Here is a 17,173-nt window from a genome sequence, read left to right as displayed (position 1 = left end):
CATGACAAAGAAGCAGCATGCAGAACTGAAGGCTACTTCGAAACTCAAATGAAGGACTTAAAGTACTAGTTACAGCCCAAACGAAGACGATTGTGTTGCTACAAGCCACAGTTATAGGCTTGGTAGTGGGAACTGGTGGGATTATACCCGCGGCGTCCTCCTTGAACCTTGTAACAAGAAGGAACGCACTCCCAAATGCATAGATGCATGGTTGCGCCGGTGGCAAGTACACTTTTCTTTCCATCCCCTTTCTGATGCTTTGAAAATAAAATGGCATAAGGTATGTTCAAAGGCAACATTAGCTTGGGGGTGGGAATTGAAGGAGAAGCCAAAGATTTGGTCTGCTTTTGAACAAGTGTTTAGAGAGGAGTTCCTTCAGCCCGAAGATGAGTTTGACCTCGTCACCAAGTTTACAAATTTGAATATGGAAAAGATACCATTCGATCTGCATAAGTAAATTTTGTTTTCATTTCAACAAGTGCTTGTGTTTCCCATGCATCCAGCTTAGAAGATTCATTCACAATACTAACTTTAGATGCCAAAGTATATAACACATATATATACACTTCATACTCAGAAATTGCCATCATATATATTACTTCCAACAAGAGGGCAAAGTGGGACATCAAATCACCCTACAATACATAGTTCTTCGAAGCCCTTTGACAAAACCTGACCCTGCCAGTCAGTTTGAACATTCAGCTTATGCAACCATTCTTCACTCTATCTGAATTCATTAACATGAAGTCTAGATCTTCAAAGTAATTCTGGATAGTGAGGGGAATCTACGTTGCACGTCGATCCCATAGTTGGTTTCCCACTGCCATGTCCATATCGTAGACATGGTCACTTGGCTGCATTGGAACCCCTAACTTCCGCACAAGTTTAGCGTTCAAGAAGAACTTCCTCATTCAACTAGGATGTGCACTGTTCTATCCATGATCGACGACCCATATATATGTTCAAGATAATTGGGTTTGAACACATCCTTATTAAATTTACAATTTCTCTTGCAACGACTTTGACTTGAAATTCTGGTATAAACGGAAGGGAGAGTGTTACCTTTGAGTTTATTCAAAGTACCCATCTTTGCCTTGCCCTCCAACTTTGGACATTGCATCTGCATATGGTCCAGCACGCCTCTCGATGGTCACCTTGGAGCCTGGAGTCCCACGCTCCCAGGTGGACCGTAGAGTGTAAATGATATTCTGCCAGATGGCAACTAGGGTAGCCGAGGGTGGAACCGGGTCACAAGACTGCAACGAGCCACCCAAATGTTCCAAGCCGTGATGCTGGCTACCACCTCCCAAACATTGTCCTCCCTAGGAGGAGGAGGAGCTAGGCTGTTAGGAGGGACTGCTTCATGGAGTGCAATCCTCTGGATGCTTTGACCCTTTATCCGGTAGGCTGGGGAGATCTCATCAATCTGAAACGTGTGTCCTCCCTCTGTCAACCAAGCCACCATCCCCCAGGTGTAGTCTCTATGAAGACTCTACAAGCGTGTCATGATCCTGAGGGCTCTCATCCAAATCCTTGCTGCGCTACGGCAGCTCCATAGGCAATGCGGGATAGTCTCCAGGACACCCTCGGAGCAGCAACGGCACTGCCCCTCCACTCGCATCTGCTCCAACCACGGTTCGATGGGCAAGCCTCCATGGGCGGCCAGCCAGAAGAAGTATGGGATCTTCCTCGGCCGCAAGCTGGACCACAACCACATCCAAAACCTAGAGCGCCCATCCCGGGGCACTCTCTGAGTCACCCAATGTCTCTCCCTCAAGAGGGTCCACCTCGACGAATCCATCTGAAGCCTCTTGCCAATCCGGGTGGTGTAGGAAAAGAAGGGCACCTCATCCACCTGCTCAGCTAGGCTGCCCCTGGAGGGCCAGAACCACTCTCCCGGGTCCCACTCGACCTCCTCAGGGGTCTACCCTCCCACAGCCAAAGGCACCATCTAGAGGTGTCCTGCCTGAGATACTGGGAGGGTCAATGTGCCACTCCTTCCCCAAACGTCCTACCACTCTGATCATCTGCCAGTGTATCCCATCAAGACTCCCATCCATCTCGGGGTCCCTCTCAGTGAGTGGCTGAAGAAGGCCTCCAAGTCCTACACGGAAGAAGCCAGGGTGTGTGCTGCCGCGCTACATCAACATCCTCAAGGGAACACCAGTATGGGAAAACTGCCCCAACCATCTGCTGTTTCTCCAAACGTGAAGTCCTTCCCACCAGGACTCAGGAATGGCTAAGTCAATCTCACCCATCCATTGTCCCGCCCCTCGCAGATGTGCTAGGGCATCAAGCCTCACCTCTGTCTCCATAGGTAGTCTGCTCCAACGGCCAAAGGACCCTACTGGAACACTCCTCTCTGCATCTGGGCGAAGCATGGATGAGACCCCCTGCCAGTCTTTGCCATACGCTGTGAAGACTCCTCATCAAGGGGGAGCACTTTCCCATAAGGGGGACCTCTGAGAAGATCCATCGATGTGAAGGCTGCCAATGTCCCCTAGTGCGTGGGGTGTTCCTCAGAAGCCCTCGCTGTAAGAGGAGCTTCCAAGGCTCTGCACCTGGGGTGAGGCCACGAACCACCAACTTGCCTAGAAGGGCCCTGCTCTGCATCTCCAGATCAATGACACCCAAGCCTCCCAGTGCCTGCGGCGATCACTGTCTGCCAAGCTGCTCGGGCCCTAGTGTTCCTTGTGCCATTTGAGCCTGCCCAAAGGAAGTTCCGTACCAACCGTCGGAGCTGCCCAATGCATCCTCTATGAAAGCACCAGTCGGAGGCGATATACCAGGCCGTGGCAAGAAGAACCTGGTTTGCCACTAAGGCGCGACCTGCTAGAGAGAGTTTGGCCAAGCTCCAATAGAGAAGCTTGCACCGAACACTCTCAAGGACCGGGGCAATCTGCTACTCTGCTGTAATGTCATACCCACCTGGCATCTGAGGTATCTCGATGTCTTGCCCCGCGGTATCCATCTGAAGCCAAAGTCACTCCCCCACTCACGGATCTCCTGTGTCTCCTCAAAGCCTGTGAAGAAACCTATAGATTTCGTCCAGTTGATCCGTGCTCCCGAGGCCTCACAGTAAATAGCCAGGGCGCCCCTGACTCTCTCCAGACTCGATGTGGTGCGCTCAACATACAAGGCCGTGTCATCTGCAAAGTAGCTCCTCCTCCTGTCTAATTCAGAGCCTCAACCCTGTGAGACCCACGGCTGTGACTCCTCCCTGAACCAATCCACTGCCTCCCAGAACGTGAAGATGTTGTCCAGGATGCTGCGCTCCTAGACAAACCCAGTCTGTGTGTCATGGATGATGTCGGTAAGATGGGACTGTAACCGCAAACTCAAGACCTTGGCAAGGATCTTGTATGCATTATCAAGCAGAGTGATCGGCCTCCACTGTCGGATGTCTAACCTATCTCCCCCTTTCAGAATCAAACAAATCCACCCCCTGCTCAAAGACTAAGGGAGAAGGCCTGTGTCAAAAATCTCCTAGCAAGCTAGACGGAAAGGGGTGGAGATAATCTCCCAGAAGTGGAAGAAGGCCGGAGTCAAGCCATCCTCACCCGGGCACTTTCGGGTCCGGAGAGCCTTGAGGGCTTCCCAGAGCTCATCATCTGTGAAAGGCTCCTCAAGTCTGCTGCATAAGTCCTGCAAGACTACTGGCGGAACATGATCCCAAACTAGCTCTCGGCCCACAAGACCAACTGGGTTCATCCTCTCCGTCTAAAAGAGCCGGCTGTAAAAACCCGTGGTCATGTCCAGAATCTCTTGCGGGTCAGTGTGCATGATGCCCTACGAGTCCCAGAGACGTTGTAGTTGTCTGCTTGCCGATCGGGGCCCAGTGGTCTGAAAGAACTGCTTCGCCATCATGTCCCCCCATCAGGCCCGGGAGGAATGATAGGAGAACTCAGCCCGCTGCACCTTCGTGTCCTGAAGCTCGAGATGAGCGCTCTCGAATCTGTCACTAAGCCACTGAGACACTGGGTCTTGCTCCCTGAGCCTCTCGATGGAGGCGAGGTCTCTTCTCAAAGCCCGCTCTCGCTCCTGAAGGGTCCTCCTCCGCCTAAGGGCGTGAGCCTGCAGCTCCTCACTGCTCCTCTGAATCGCATCAACCACCCACGCAGCCCAGCCCTCACATGGTACCGCCTCTGACTGCTCCAAATCTCTACCATGACCTGTTGAATCTCCTCGTCTTGTAGGAAGTACCACTGGAGAGTGGTCTGACATCGTGGTACCTACCAGAATCTTGGTAGATCCGCCTCTGTGTAGTGCCCAGTCCCCAACATAAAAGCAGTCTAGTCTCTCTAGCAATCCATCATGTCTCCTCTGTCCAAAGGAGAAGAGAAGGCTGCCAGGTGTCTTGCTGAAATCTGGCTCTCTCCACGGGTCTCTGCCACTGATCATGAAAATGAACTGCTCCTAGATGCTACGCTCTGCTACTGGCATCTCAGAGAATGAGGCTCCACCGTGCTTGTCTTCCCCAAACTCCAGGTTGTTGAAGTCACCTCCAACAATCCAGGAGTCTACATCCAGAAGACACGCTGACAGCCTCCTCCAAAAGGCCGGGCGGTGCTGTCTACACGCTAGGGTTATTCATGTTTGGGATCTTGATCCTAGACTCTCCCGTCCGAACCCCCATCCAAACTGCTCGTCCTGGAATGAGCTCGCCCTGATCGTAGACCTCTGAAGCCAAAGTCTATGAGATTGAGATGCAAACCCCTCCACTTCGTCCTACCGCACGGCACCACTCCTTTGGACCTCTCCCTGGGAGAAGGTGATGGCGTTGTCTGATGTCTGGAGCTGAAAACATGTGCTCCTGAATCATAAGGATGCCCACTGCCCACCCTACCACTTCCCTCTGCAACTCCTGCCGGAGTATCAGGTATTGCGGCTAGCTACGAATACGGTCGTGGAGCCTGTGTACTTTCCAACTCACTATGGTCCAGCTCATGAGGACGGGGGAGTCGGAAACAAGGCTCTCCTGTGAGTGGGTGCCTATCCCAGAAAGACTGCTTTGTGTGATTTTACCGGGGGTTTAGAGGGCGAGTAGTCAGTATCTGTGTGTTGCCGTACTAGTGTGGATACCAACTCAATACCGAACTTCCGTGCCCACTTCATCATGAAGGAGGCTTCCACCCCGAACAGCTCCGCACACTTCTGGAGGGGCCAGAAGTGTGCCTGCTCCACCTTTGCCTCCAGCGGCAATCTGATAACTCCTGTCACCAAACCACACACTAGCTCCTCGCGCGTGAAGCTCAACTGAAAGTTCACCTCCGCACCATGGGCGTACCAAAGGTCTAGTCCATGTGGCCCCATCCACTCATCCATCATTAGTGTAATCTGATTCCCCAAAATAGCATCGAACACCTCCGGGGACCATTTCTCCAACCCTGTGGAGGCAAACAGAAATCTCCAAATGGGGTGTGTCGAAGATCCCACTGCACTGATCAAACCCCCCTTTTGGGGCTGAAGGACCATGAGCGTTACCTCCAATGGTAGAGGATAAGAGTCCGGAATCTCTAGATAGTTCCAGGTCCTAACCTCTAGAAGTCCCGTGGTAAGGGATGCCCAGGCTGGAGTTTAGGAACTGCTGACTAGGAAGACAAGCCTCGTCCCTTAGGATCCCTCCCTGAACGGACCTGCTGCTGCAATGAGGAAGCAGAAGGGGGCGTCAATGTTTCCTTGCCAACTGGTAGGGGTGTCGAAGCGGAAGAACCTGCTGCTGAAGTGGAGAGGGGGACGGCAGGAGAGGGAGCGGTAGGGATGCAGGGGATAGAGGGAGGGGCACGGGTGATGAGGGTGACTATAGGAGGGAGGGCTAAGGGGGGGGGAAGGGGGCGGGGGGAACTCTGGAGGGGGAGGGGGAAGTGAAGAGGAAGAGGGGGAAGGGTCTGGGGGGGAGGGGGAGGAGGAGGGACAAGGACCACAGGGCCCCCTTGCTAATCAGGCTCGCTGGGGCTCTGGATCGGCTCCTCCGCGGCCACCATCGGGCTAGCATTTGTGATTTCTGCCATCGCCGCATCTGGAGGTTCCTACTGTTGCAAGGGTGGACGCGGAGGCTGAACCTCCGAAGCTGGAGGACCGCCTAGATGGCCCCTGCTGCTGGAGGAGGTGGCTCCTGCTGTTCCTCCTTCGGGGCCTCTCGGTCAATCCTGTCCCTCTCTCTGCAATTGGCCCTCTACCTACGGTGCTTGCGGGCCTGCTTGCTTGCTTTCTTTTTCTTTTTAACTTGGGTCCAGTCCCCTTCTGAGGGAGTAACCCAAGGGGTCTGAGACTCCTGTTGCTCTTGCCTGAGAGGACGCTGGGCTTGGGCTTGCTGACTCTGTCTACTCTATGGAAGGGGGGGGGGGGCACGAGGGAGGCCACGGGGGCAATCTCTGGCGAGGTGACCCATCTGTTTGTACCAAAGACACTGGCCTGGTAACCCAGAAATCTCCACTCTTTGGCGAAGTGTGCCCCCTTCAAGGGTCTCGAGAAGGATCAACTCTGGGAGAGACTCTGGGCTCTCAACCACCAGTCTGAGCCTGGGGACTCCATCATCTGCTAGAACCGAGACGGCCGACTCTGGCGGGAACTCGAGCACTGTGCCAAATGCTCGACCAATGGAAGGGAGGATGGCTTGATACTCCTTGGGGAGCCCTGGTAAGCGAAGTGTAACCGGGAAATGTGGAACATGGTGTGTCGTATCCATGTCCTCCATTGTGAACCCATGATACCAAGGAAAGAGGTAAACAAGATGTGGGCCAAGGAGGATGGGGCTTTGCTCCACAAGTGTCGAGGCAGTGTCGGGGGAGCTCAACTGGATGAGGAAAACGCCTCGTCCATAGATGGTGACCTCCTGGATGTGGTCTCCTTCTAATGCCAAGCTCACCTAGATCCACTCTCGCACCTGTCTCCGTGTGGGCGTGAGGCCCACAATTCTGCCCACAAGCGCTTTGTTCTAGAGGGACTGAACTGCTTGCTGTACCTATTGCTTGTCAGGTGGGGAAAGAAGAACCTTAACGGCCGTGGGATTCAAGCGTGCTGCCATAGAGTCCCTCTGGCCAGACCAAGCGTCACCACCAAGGTTTTCTTTCGCCTTGACAAGCGCAAATGTTCCCGCTGCAGGGAGGAAGAAGAGAAAGGGGAGAAAAGCATCAGAGGGGAAGGCGAAGACGAGGCGGAGTGAGGGGGGTTAAGGACGGAAGAGGAAGGAGGAAGGCAAGGAGGGCGGAAGGCGGAGAAGGAGGGGGGGGGGACGAGAAAGCGAGGAGGGAGAGAAGGCAAAGGCAAGAGGCGAAGAGGAGGCGGGAGAAGGAAGCCGGCGGGGGGGGGGGGGGGGAGGAGAGGAGGACGCGGAGGGGGGAGGTGGTAGGGGCGGCGGAAGGAGGCGGGAAGGGGCAGCGGGGGAGGCGAGAGGAACAGCGGGGAGGGGAGGAGGACGGGGAGCAAAGGAAGCGGAGAGGGGAGGCGGGAGGGGGCAGTGCGGGGAGACGAGGCGGGCGAGGGGAGACGGGGAGGGGGGGGCGGAGAGGTAGAGGAGGAGGTTGAGGGAGGAGGCGGCGAGGGGGTTTGGCCCATAGCCATCCGGGATCATCTAAGGCTCCAAACGGGCCCCGCAGCCCGAGAGTGGGCTGCCCCGAAAAATGCTCCGTCTACCCTCAGTGCGGTCAGTCAAGGGATGCCTTCCCGCACTTGCATGTAGCCTAGTTGGCCGTGTGCCAACTCTATCTGAAGCCGTCCAGCCATCAGGCCACACATGGCCCCCATTTGGTGTCCAAACTAGGACCTACCGGATAACCGAGCTACTCAAATGCCTTCTCCTCATATGGGGGGACTTACAAGTAGAGTTAGTTGGTTCCCGCGTAGTTACACGAGAGTGGAGCATTGATATCTAACACCCCCCCTCAATGTCCACCCGCAAGTGAACTTACTTTTTCAGCCCAATGCCAAGTCGATGAAGATGCCTCTCCAGCAAGTCTCTTCCAAGAGCCTTCGTGAAGATGTCCGCAGCATTCTCTGTAGTCGGACAGTACACCAAGTCGACCTCTCCATCCATGATGAGCTCGCGTACAAAGTGATATTGAATCTCAATGTGTTTTGTGCGAGCGTGGAACGCCGGGTTCTTTGCAATCGCCATGCAACTCTGATTGTCACATGATAACTGCGTAGGCTTGTTCTGCACTGCACCCATGTCTTCCAAAATCCTCCTCAATCACACTACCTCGCAAGAAGCAAAGCATGCAGATTTGGTAGAAGAAAGAGCAACTATGGGTTGCTTCTTGCTGACCCATGACACAACTCCAGATCCAAGTGAGAAACAGTACCATGTCACTGATCTCCTACTGTCCACGTCTCCTGCCCAATCCGAGTCACAGAATCCGGTCAAGATGTTGCCCTTGGTATAGGTGATGCCATAATCAAGTGTGCCTTTGATGTATTTCAGCACCCGCATCCCTGCCCTCCAATGGTTCTCCCAGGGCTTATTGGAAAACCTGCTTAGTACACCAGTCGCAAAACTGATGTCCGGCTGTGTGTTGCACAGGTAAATCAAGTTGCCCATAAGCCTTCTGTACTTCGCTTCGTCCACCAGTGGTGATGAATCCTCGTTTGAGAGCTTCGCGTCAACCTCCATAGGGGTACCAACTGTCTTGCACTCAGCCATGCCAAATGCCTTCAGTATCTCTCCAGCATACTTCAGCTGTGAAATGAAGATCTGTTCGGCTCCTGCCAAATTTCAATCCCCAAACAGAAATGCATCAATCCGAGGTCTGTCATTTCAAACTCTCTTCCTAGCAAATGCTTCGTCTGCAAGATCTTCTCTTCATGGTTCCCTGTTATGACAAGGTCGTCCACATAAAGGACCATGATCATACACCTGCCTCCTTCTCTGAAGATATACAAATTTGCATCATATGGGCTCCTCTTGAACCCGTTTTGCAAAAAGTAGGCATCAATTCGCTGGTACTACGCTCGTGGGACCTATTTCAACCCGTAAAGTGCCTTCTTCAATTTGCAGACTTTACCTTCTGAACCAAGGATCTCAAAACTTGGTGGTTGTTCCATGTATACCTCCTCCTTGAGATCTCCATTCAGAAAGGCGGATTTCACATCCATCTGAAACACGGGCCAACTTCCCTGGGTAGCTAAAGCCAAAACACTGCGAATTGTGGTTGGGAGCAAAAGTATCTTGATAATCAAAACCATGTAACTGTGCCAATCCTTTTGCCATGAGCCGAGCCTTGTACTTACCCAACGTGCCGTCGGACTTGTACTTGGTCTTGTACACCCACTTGGTTCCGATTACCTTGCGTTTTGGTGGTCGATCCATAAGGTCCCAAGTGTTGTTCTTCATTATGGAGCCATACTCCGACTGCATAGCCTCCATCCACCTATCATCGCCCTGTGCCTCTTCAAGACACTTGGGTTCATCAGCACGGATCACTTCTGTCATCAAAGCATAGTTGACCAAGTGTTCCAGCGCCCTTCTTTGCTCCTCTATCTCTTGGACCGGCAGTGTTTGGATGGTTCCTCCTCAATGGCTGGAGGTTCTCTGCCGTTCAAAAGCTGCTTTACCCACTTCGGGAATGGCCGTTGCCGTTGTGGTTCTGCAGGCTCTTCTTCATCTTCTTTGTCTTGAATCCTCCCAAGCACCGTTGGGGGAGTTTGGTCTGCTACTGGTGGCGGTACTGGATGGATATCCTGGTCCTGGTTGTTTGGGAAGGAAGCATTCTCCTCCAATTGATGCGGCTATTCTGAGAAGACCACATCGCGACTTACAATTACCTTCTTGGTAACAGGGTTATAGAGACGGTAACCCTTCGCCTCTTCACTGTAGCCCAAGAAAATACACTTCCGGCTCTTCGGTTCCCATTTGGTCCTAGTAGCATCAGGGACATGCACAAAACGGTCACATCCAAAAACTTTGAAATGTGCAGCTGAAGGTTTCTTACCAAAAAAGGCTTGCAGTGGAGTCATCCCGTTCATAGCCTTCGTGTAGCTACGATTCAGGATGTAAACTGCAGTGTTACATGCTTCAGCCCAGAAAGTCTTTGGCAAATCTTTCCCTTTCATCATACTCCGGCCCACTTCGCAGATGACGCGCATCTTGCGTTCTGCTACTCCATTTTGCTGTGATGTATGTGGCGGGGGTTTCTGCCTCTTGATTCCGTGACTTTTGCAGTAACTTTCGAATTCAGTTGATGTGAACTCTCCACCTCTGTCTGATCTCAACTTCTTCACCTTCCTCCCCGTTCCTTTCTCGACCATTACATGCCATTCCTTGAACCTACTAAAAGCCTCGTCTTTAGTCTTCAGGAAGTATATCCATATCCTTCTACTGTAGTCGTCGATCAGCGTCATGTAGTAGTAGGAACCACCCAAAGCTTCCGTCTCCATCTTTCCGCAGAGGTCCATATGAACGAGCTCTAGAGGAGCCTTTGCCCTGCTGGCCTCTTTAGGAAAGGGATGCCGATGCTACTTGCCCATCATGCAAGCTTCACATACATCGGGCAGATCTGAAATTTCTGGTAGGTCTGCAATCATTCCACTTTTATGCATCTCCTTCAAAGAACTAAGTTTTAGATGACCAAACCTCTCATGCCACAGCTTAATGTTCTTCACATCCGCTCGAGCACTGAAAGCTGAGAGTTCGTAAATGTTGTTGCGCCGTGTACCTTTACCAACGACCTTCCCTTGAAGATCCAGAATCTGTGCACCATTCTTATCGAATTGAACTTTGGGGTCCCAATCCGTGATCGCGGAAACGGACAACAAGTTCCTCTTGATATCTGGCACATAAAGAACATCGGACAACTGTTTTACAACTCCATCAGACTTGAGAGCAATCGTACCTTTTTCTTTTGCTGGACATTTTGCATCATTGCCGACTGCTACCAGGATGTCATTCCCTACCGCCTATAGAGAGGTATACCAATCCTTCCAACTGGTCATGCGGCGCGATGCACCACTATCAATGATCCACGGTTCATCCGCAGGTACATGAACTGCCTCCATGCAAATCTCCTCAATTGCGACGAACAGATCTACTGGTACTGCCTGCGCGCTGTTGTTGGACTCTTTCTTTACTCCGTTCTTCTCATCTGCAAACTTCTTTCGGCACTCATTCTGCTTGTGCCGTGCCTTGTTGCAATAGAAGCACTTGATCTTCTTCTTTCTCTTTTTATCATCAGAAGAAGATGGGTTACCAGAGTCCTTACCCTTACCTTTCTTTGATCCGGTCCAAAAAGCCGAATCTTCTTCAGTCCTCGTCTTTTGACGCATCTCCTCCTCCAGAAGCATCGCGCTGAAATCCTTAAAGTTGAGGGGCAGATTTCTGTTCTGCGTATTCAGCGCCGTAACAAGACCGTCGTACTTTAGTGGGAGAATCCGTATGCACCTTCGTGCTAGATTCTCGCTGGTGATGGTGATGCCAATCGCAGTCATCTGATCGTGCAGATTCTTCACCCTGGTGATGAACTTCTCTGCCGCTTCAGACTCAAATAACTTCTCGTTCGCGAGTTGAGTCTCCAGATTCTGAATCCGCGTCTGATTCGTGGTCTCGTACTGATTTTTCAAGACCGTCCATGCCTCCTCCATTGTGGTGATATGTTGAATTAACGCCATGACGGAATCACTAACAGTGCAGACAATAGAAAACACTGCATCTGCATTTCTTCTTGTCCACGCGAGAATCTCATCCGCAGTTGGTATTATCTGTTATCCTGCATTGGCTAGATCCGGTCTCGCAACCGGCCTCACGTCCACCCCAGTAGCAGTGTCCCAAAGCTCGTATGCGCTTCGGATGGTCTTCATCTTGAACTTCCAGAGTGGATAGTTAGAGCCGTCCAACTTTCCGCTTTCGCCGAACGGTGGGATTCGCAGTCTTGCGGGCTGGGCCATCTCTCATAATCTGCTGGCAAACAGAAAACACACTACCAAATCTTCTTGCTAGAGTCCAGGCTCTGATACCATGTGAGAAAATAATACAACATCTGTGCTCAACAGATAACAGGATCTCGTACGCAAGAGAGAAAACAAGATAGTATGGAGAATCAAAAATTTGATTACTGTAGAACTGATACAATAGATGGCGCTGCCTCCCAACCGTGCACTCCTGTGAAAGAAGCTTCGATGGCGTGCTGGAAACGGTAGAAGACGGAGGCTGGATGCTAAGGAATCAGGGTTGCTGTAGCCAGTGATGAAATGGGCTTCACGGGCTTGCTCTTATATAGCCACCAGTCGTAGTCGGTTAGGCTCAATTGGGTGACCGACCCAGTCCGCCCAAAACGGTCGACTGGGGGTCGGTACCGAAATAGGCCACTGACCATACGATAGAACCGGTGCGCAAAACAGAGCAACTAACCTACGGACTCCGTTCGGCCCACAGCCATCCAGGATCATCTGAGGCTCCAAACGGGCCCCACAACCCGAGAGTGGGCTGCCCCGGGAAATGCTCCGTCTACCCTCAGTGCGGTCAGTCAAGGGATGCCTTCCCGCACTTGCATGTAGCCTAGTTGGCGGTGTACCAACTCTATCTGAAGCCGTCCAACCATCAGGCCACAAATGGCCCCCATCTGGTGTCCAAACCAAGACCTACCGGATAACCAAGCTACTCAAATGCCTTCTCCTCATATGGGGGGCTTACAAGTAGAGTTAGCTGGTTCCCGCGTAGTTACACGCGTAGTTACACAAGAGTGGAGCATTGATATCTAACAAGCATTTAGAGGAGGCAGTGGGCAATTCACCAAGGTCATGATATCAGCCTAATCTGGCTGAGTGGCATCATTGGCTTTGGGAATGGGAAGGACGACATCTTCCCAAGATTCAGTGGTATTTGGGGAGTGGCAATGGACAGCCCACACATCACAAACTCAGCCCCCTTACTTCTCTTTGCATACACCACACGTAGCATGGACTTGAAGCCTCTCCTTAGAAGAAAGACAATGACTGCAGCAGGAGATTTCCAGCCATACCCTTCTATGTTTAATCCACAGACCTATGTGCACATCATCTCTCTCAGAGCTAACTGCCAAAGGAGGGCTACCCATAGCCACATAGTTTCAGCACAGAGAGAAAACAGCTGCCATTGCTACACGCTAGGTTTCCAATTGGACAGGCCACTGGAGATGCCAGTCGGCTCAGCAGGTTTGGAGAAATGCACTGCGAATCGTTATGTTTTTCTAGAGAGCCCACGGTAGTGACCTTGCCACACACACAGTAGCCTTGCTCAGAGACAGAGAGAGAGAGAGAGAGGTCCGTGAGTGGTTCACAGGCCTACATGCTGCTTTGAGGTTACCTGAGCATCCTAGACACCTTGGTAAAAAATTTACCCTCCATTGAAGGATGACACGTGGAAGACGTATCTAGCCTGGTATATCAGTTACTCACTGCAGACTACTAATGGGGAGACAGCAGATCCAGCCAATGGCCTCCTTAGTCAGTATTTGGCTATTTACACCTTGCAATTCTGTATGGAAGCATGGCAAGGATGTATCAGGCAGGACATCTGAGTATCATGAATGTTTTTGCAAAACTTTGCCTGCATACACTTTTGACAAATACAGGTCAAGGTATGTAAGGGTTTCAAAGACCCCCCCAACTAGCTCCTTGTGGCTGCTCCAAAATTCTTGTAGGTAGTAAACCAGGTACCATGTGAAGTAGCACGCGATTGGTCTGGCATAAACAGCACCCTAGCAGATAACTGATTTTTCTTATCCCTTTCTTGCAAAAATGAAAGGACTCATGTCCACGCATATATCTTTAATTATAAAAGAGAAGCCCAAAAAGCTTACAAACGTTTCTCCATGGGACCACCTAAATCCCATTGTATAGAGCGAAGTCCAGTTGTGCAATAGAATGTGCAAATTTGCTGACTCCGAAAAAGTGATTATCTGGCCCAAAGCAGTAACAATATTTCTTGACAACACTAGCTAAGATTCTTGTGCGCAAATTAACACCATTTCACATATTTGTGTTCGAAAGGACATTTTAACAGGGCTCAAGAAATGCAAATTGTTCAAGGTGAGACGTGTACCAACATGCCGGAAAGACACTAAGGGGGCCAGAATGAACACCGTTGTGAGAAGCATCACAACAGTTCGACCATTCCACCATGTTTCACCTCCTGCCCATTCCTCGAGGACCCCGCTGTGATGAACCGAGGATGATGTTGACCCAGACAACACATCAGCTGTAACAAACAGAGAAGCCCCCGCCTCAATTTCACAATACGACATGGCTTGCACTATGGAGAACGAAACACAAAATTTTTTTTTGCCATTTTACACACTTCAGCCCCGGAAGCCGTAATGAAGAGACAACGACAGATAAAGGTAAGTTATAACGAGAATTTCAAAATTGGTGCTATACCGATGATAATGAGATACACGACGAGAAGTCCAAAATTGTTGATTATTATGCAGACTTGCAAAAGGATTCTTCCGATGCGTCCAAACGAATCAGCCATGACGCCTCCGTAGGTGTTAACCTTGCCAGAATTAGAATATTTCAACATGAAATCAATAGAGGAATTTGTGAGGAACCCCACAAAGACGATAAGAATGAGGCCGGGAACCAAGCCAATAGTTCTCATAGTGGCTGGCAAGCCCATGATGCCGGCTCCAACAATGCTTGTGGACAAGCTAAAGACAGCACTGGAAAATGAAGCGGCCTTGTACCCGTCGTGCTGCTGCTCATCTTGACGTTTAACAGGGAGTAATGGAGAATTTACGGATTCTGTTGGTTGTGGACTTGACGGTGTAGGGAACGCGCCGGGCGCCATTTCTACTGCTGCTGCTACTACTCGGAACGAAAGCACCGCAAATGCTTTACCACAACCGGAGGTGACCTTATGAATGTAGAGGACAGAACAGGTTGATGATGCTGCTACTGTTCTCCGCGTTCAGGTACTTTCTGCGCCCTCTTTCCGTTTCATCGGAAGCAGCAGATAAAGTTGACAGAAAAAGAAGAGTTCGAACAATATGCACGAGTCTCTCTTGCGAAAATGTACAAATTTGGCAGGAATCAAGGAGCCGACCGAGCTTTGCGCTTTTTGATCGTCGTGTCGCTAGAGCATCGAACACCGTCACGTTTGTAAATAACTCCCAGATTTTTTATAGAGCAGGACGACGACTACTTTGCGATGTGCAATCTATGAAAATTGGGGGCTACTTTTCTTCGAATTGTGTTCCGTCCACAGAATGGAAATGTACAGGTACAAGACTTTTCACACGTAGCAGCTTGCAATCATCGAGCCAAAAATACTAGAATGCATAATTTCCCACGCATCACGATCGACAGAACAAAATGCGCGATCGAGCCTGAAAGGCGTGTGGTTGCTGACAAGCGCGAATCGATTCAGGGACGGAATCAATTCAGGGGAGCAATGGGGTCGCGGATCGAAAGGGTGTTGTTTTCCGCAGGAAGAATCGATCGAGCTAATAAGAGTAAGAGAGCGAGTGGATGTTGGTCAAAAGATGGATGATGGCGAAGCAAATGAGCAGAAAATGCAGGGAAAAAAAGCGCAGAGAGGACAGGAGAGCGAAATGAACGAAATGCTTGGAATTCAGGACAACATGATTCAGAATCTCTAAGAATTTGAGGTTGAAGAAGAAGAAGAAGAAGAAGATGAAGAAAATTGAATCTCTTTAAAGAAAAGAAATCCGAAGCTTCAAGAATTGCTTTTTCCTACAAACAATCAATCACGTCTATTATATGTTTTTTCGGGTGTGTCCACCACTGTTCACAGAATACCTCCACCCTATATACAATTATCCTGCAACATTTTCATTTTCACCCTTGAAAATAATTCTCTCAACTTTGTACACCCTACTAAATTTCAGATCATTTAGTTATATTTTCGTTTAACAATCGCCACATTCTCAACAAAAAAAACTTCAAATTTTGAAACCCCAAGTTTTGTGATTTGTTGAGAAAAATGTTTTCTCTAAACTCTCTCTCTCTCTCTCTCTCTCTCTCTCTCTCTCTCTTTGGGGGACGGCAAGGTCTGGATGTGTGTGTGAACGTGTCTTCCAACTAGCTCACCCTAGGCACCCACCACCTGTGCACAGATGATGGATCGACAAGATTGCCTTCAACCCATACCCCATATGCATTCAATGCACCATGGCTGGGCATGGCCACTGGTGAAAGTGTTCCTTTGTCGAAAAACTCGAGGTTTGACTTTGAATTATTTAGTGCTCCTCAGGGTTTCAATTTCTTATAGCCTCCCAACTCTTTTGCCTAGAGCTCCTACTTGTAATTCTCACCTTTTGTATTTCATGTTAGGTTTTCACCTCTTTCTGAGGTTTCCCACATGAGTCATAAGAAGTATTACCCTGTCCCCACTAAAAAAGTTTCCCTTCTCCACAAGCCATTACCTACCAAACCTCTCTCTCTCTCTCTCTCTCTCTCTCTCTCCCCCCTTCCATGTAACCCACGAGTCAATCCGGATGTCTTAATGCCTTACATCCCAACTACATGAACTACTAACATAGTGCCTCTATGCATGTGCATCGATCATGTGTGTCTATAGACTTGTGCATTGTATGCATGTGTGTGACACATGTGTTCATGTCAATGCACATAGATGCACACATGTGTGTGATATGCAAGCATGGGTGCACACATGTAGGTGTGCACGCACATTCTCTTACATGGCACACAATGGTCATACCAACTAAGTTATGTCCACCCCATGTGTCTACAACCCTAGTAATCCCAACCATCAACATACGATTTCTCGGGTTTTCATGTGCAGAACTTATCCTCATAAGCCCAAATATGAGAAACTCAACACTCAGATATAAAAAATACAACGCTTTCCACAATTGATTGAGAATTAGTTTTGCATGTGTGAATCAACAATAAGATGAATACAAAACATTATCCTTGTGAGAATCAATAATTACACATGCATGCAAAGCCAAAGGATGCAAACATAAAAAATGTGAAAATGATTAGACCTAGCAATTCATCAATCTTTAGCTGTATAGTATGGGTCTTTACTTGATATGCTATTTCATGAAGAGCTCTAACTACCCTTCTCTTGCCACATCAACTAAATTCGATTCTCTTCTCATGTATATCCAATGCCACATCAATTACATTCGATTCTCTTCTGTAAAGCAACTCTCATACAATGAATGAAAAAGTGCATGTGACTTTATTCCAAAATTCCATAGGTGCATGCACAGAA

General features: G+C 49.9%; 1 protein-coding gene across 1 annotated transcript in view; it reads right to left on the bottom strand.

Annotated features, from left to right (window-relative positions):
- LOC147898220 (amino acid transporter AVT6A-like) overlaps positions 1 to 15,630 on the bottom strand; it is a 42,658-nt gene extending 27,028 nt beyond the window's left edge. Inside the window, exons 1-2 of the mRNA XM_087379414.1 lie at positions 14,347 to 15,630; positions 14,012 to 14,167 (exon numbers count right to left, since the gene is read on the bottom strand). Of these exons, the coding sequence (XP_087235540.1) occupies positions 14,012 to 14,167; positions 14,347 to 14,758 (568 nt within the window). The 5' untranslated portion in view covers positions 14,759 to 15,630. The remainder of the gene's footprint in view (positions 1 to 14,011; positions 14,168 to 14,346) is intronic.
- Positions 15,631 to 17,173: the final 1,543 nt, after the last annotated feature.

This window comes from Dipteris shenzhenensis, chromosome 9 (assembly GCF_047967505.1).
Source record: "Dipteris shenzhenensis isolate YYH24624 ecotype China chromosome 9, Dip_SZ_1.0, whole genome shotgun sequence".
Classification (NCBI taxonomy): domain Eukaryota; kingdom Viridiplantae; phylum Streptophyta; class Polypodiopsida; order Gleicheniales; family Dipteridaceae; genus Dipteris; species Dipteris shenzhenensis.
Note: the sequence above shows the minus strand (reverse complement) of the source record. Positions and strands in the feature narration are given on the sequence as shown.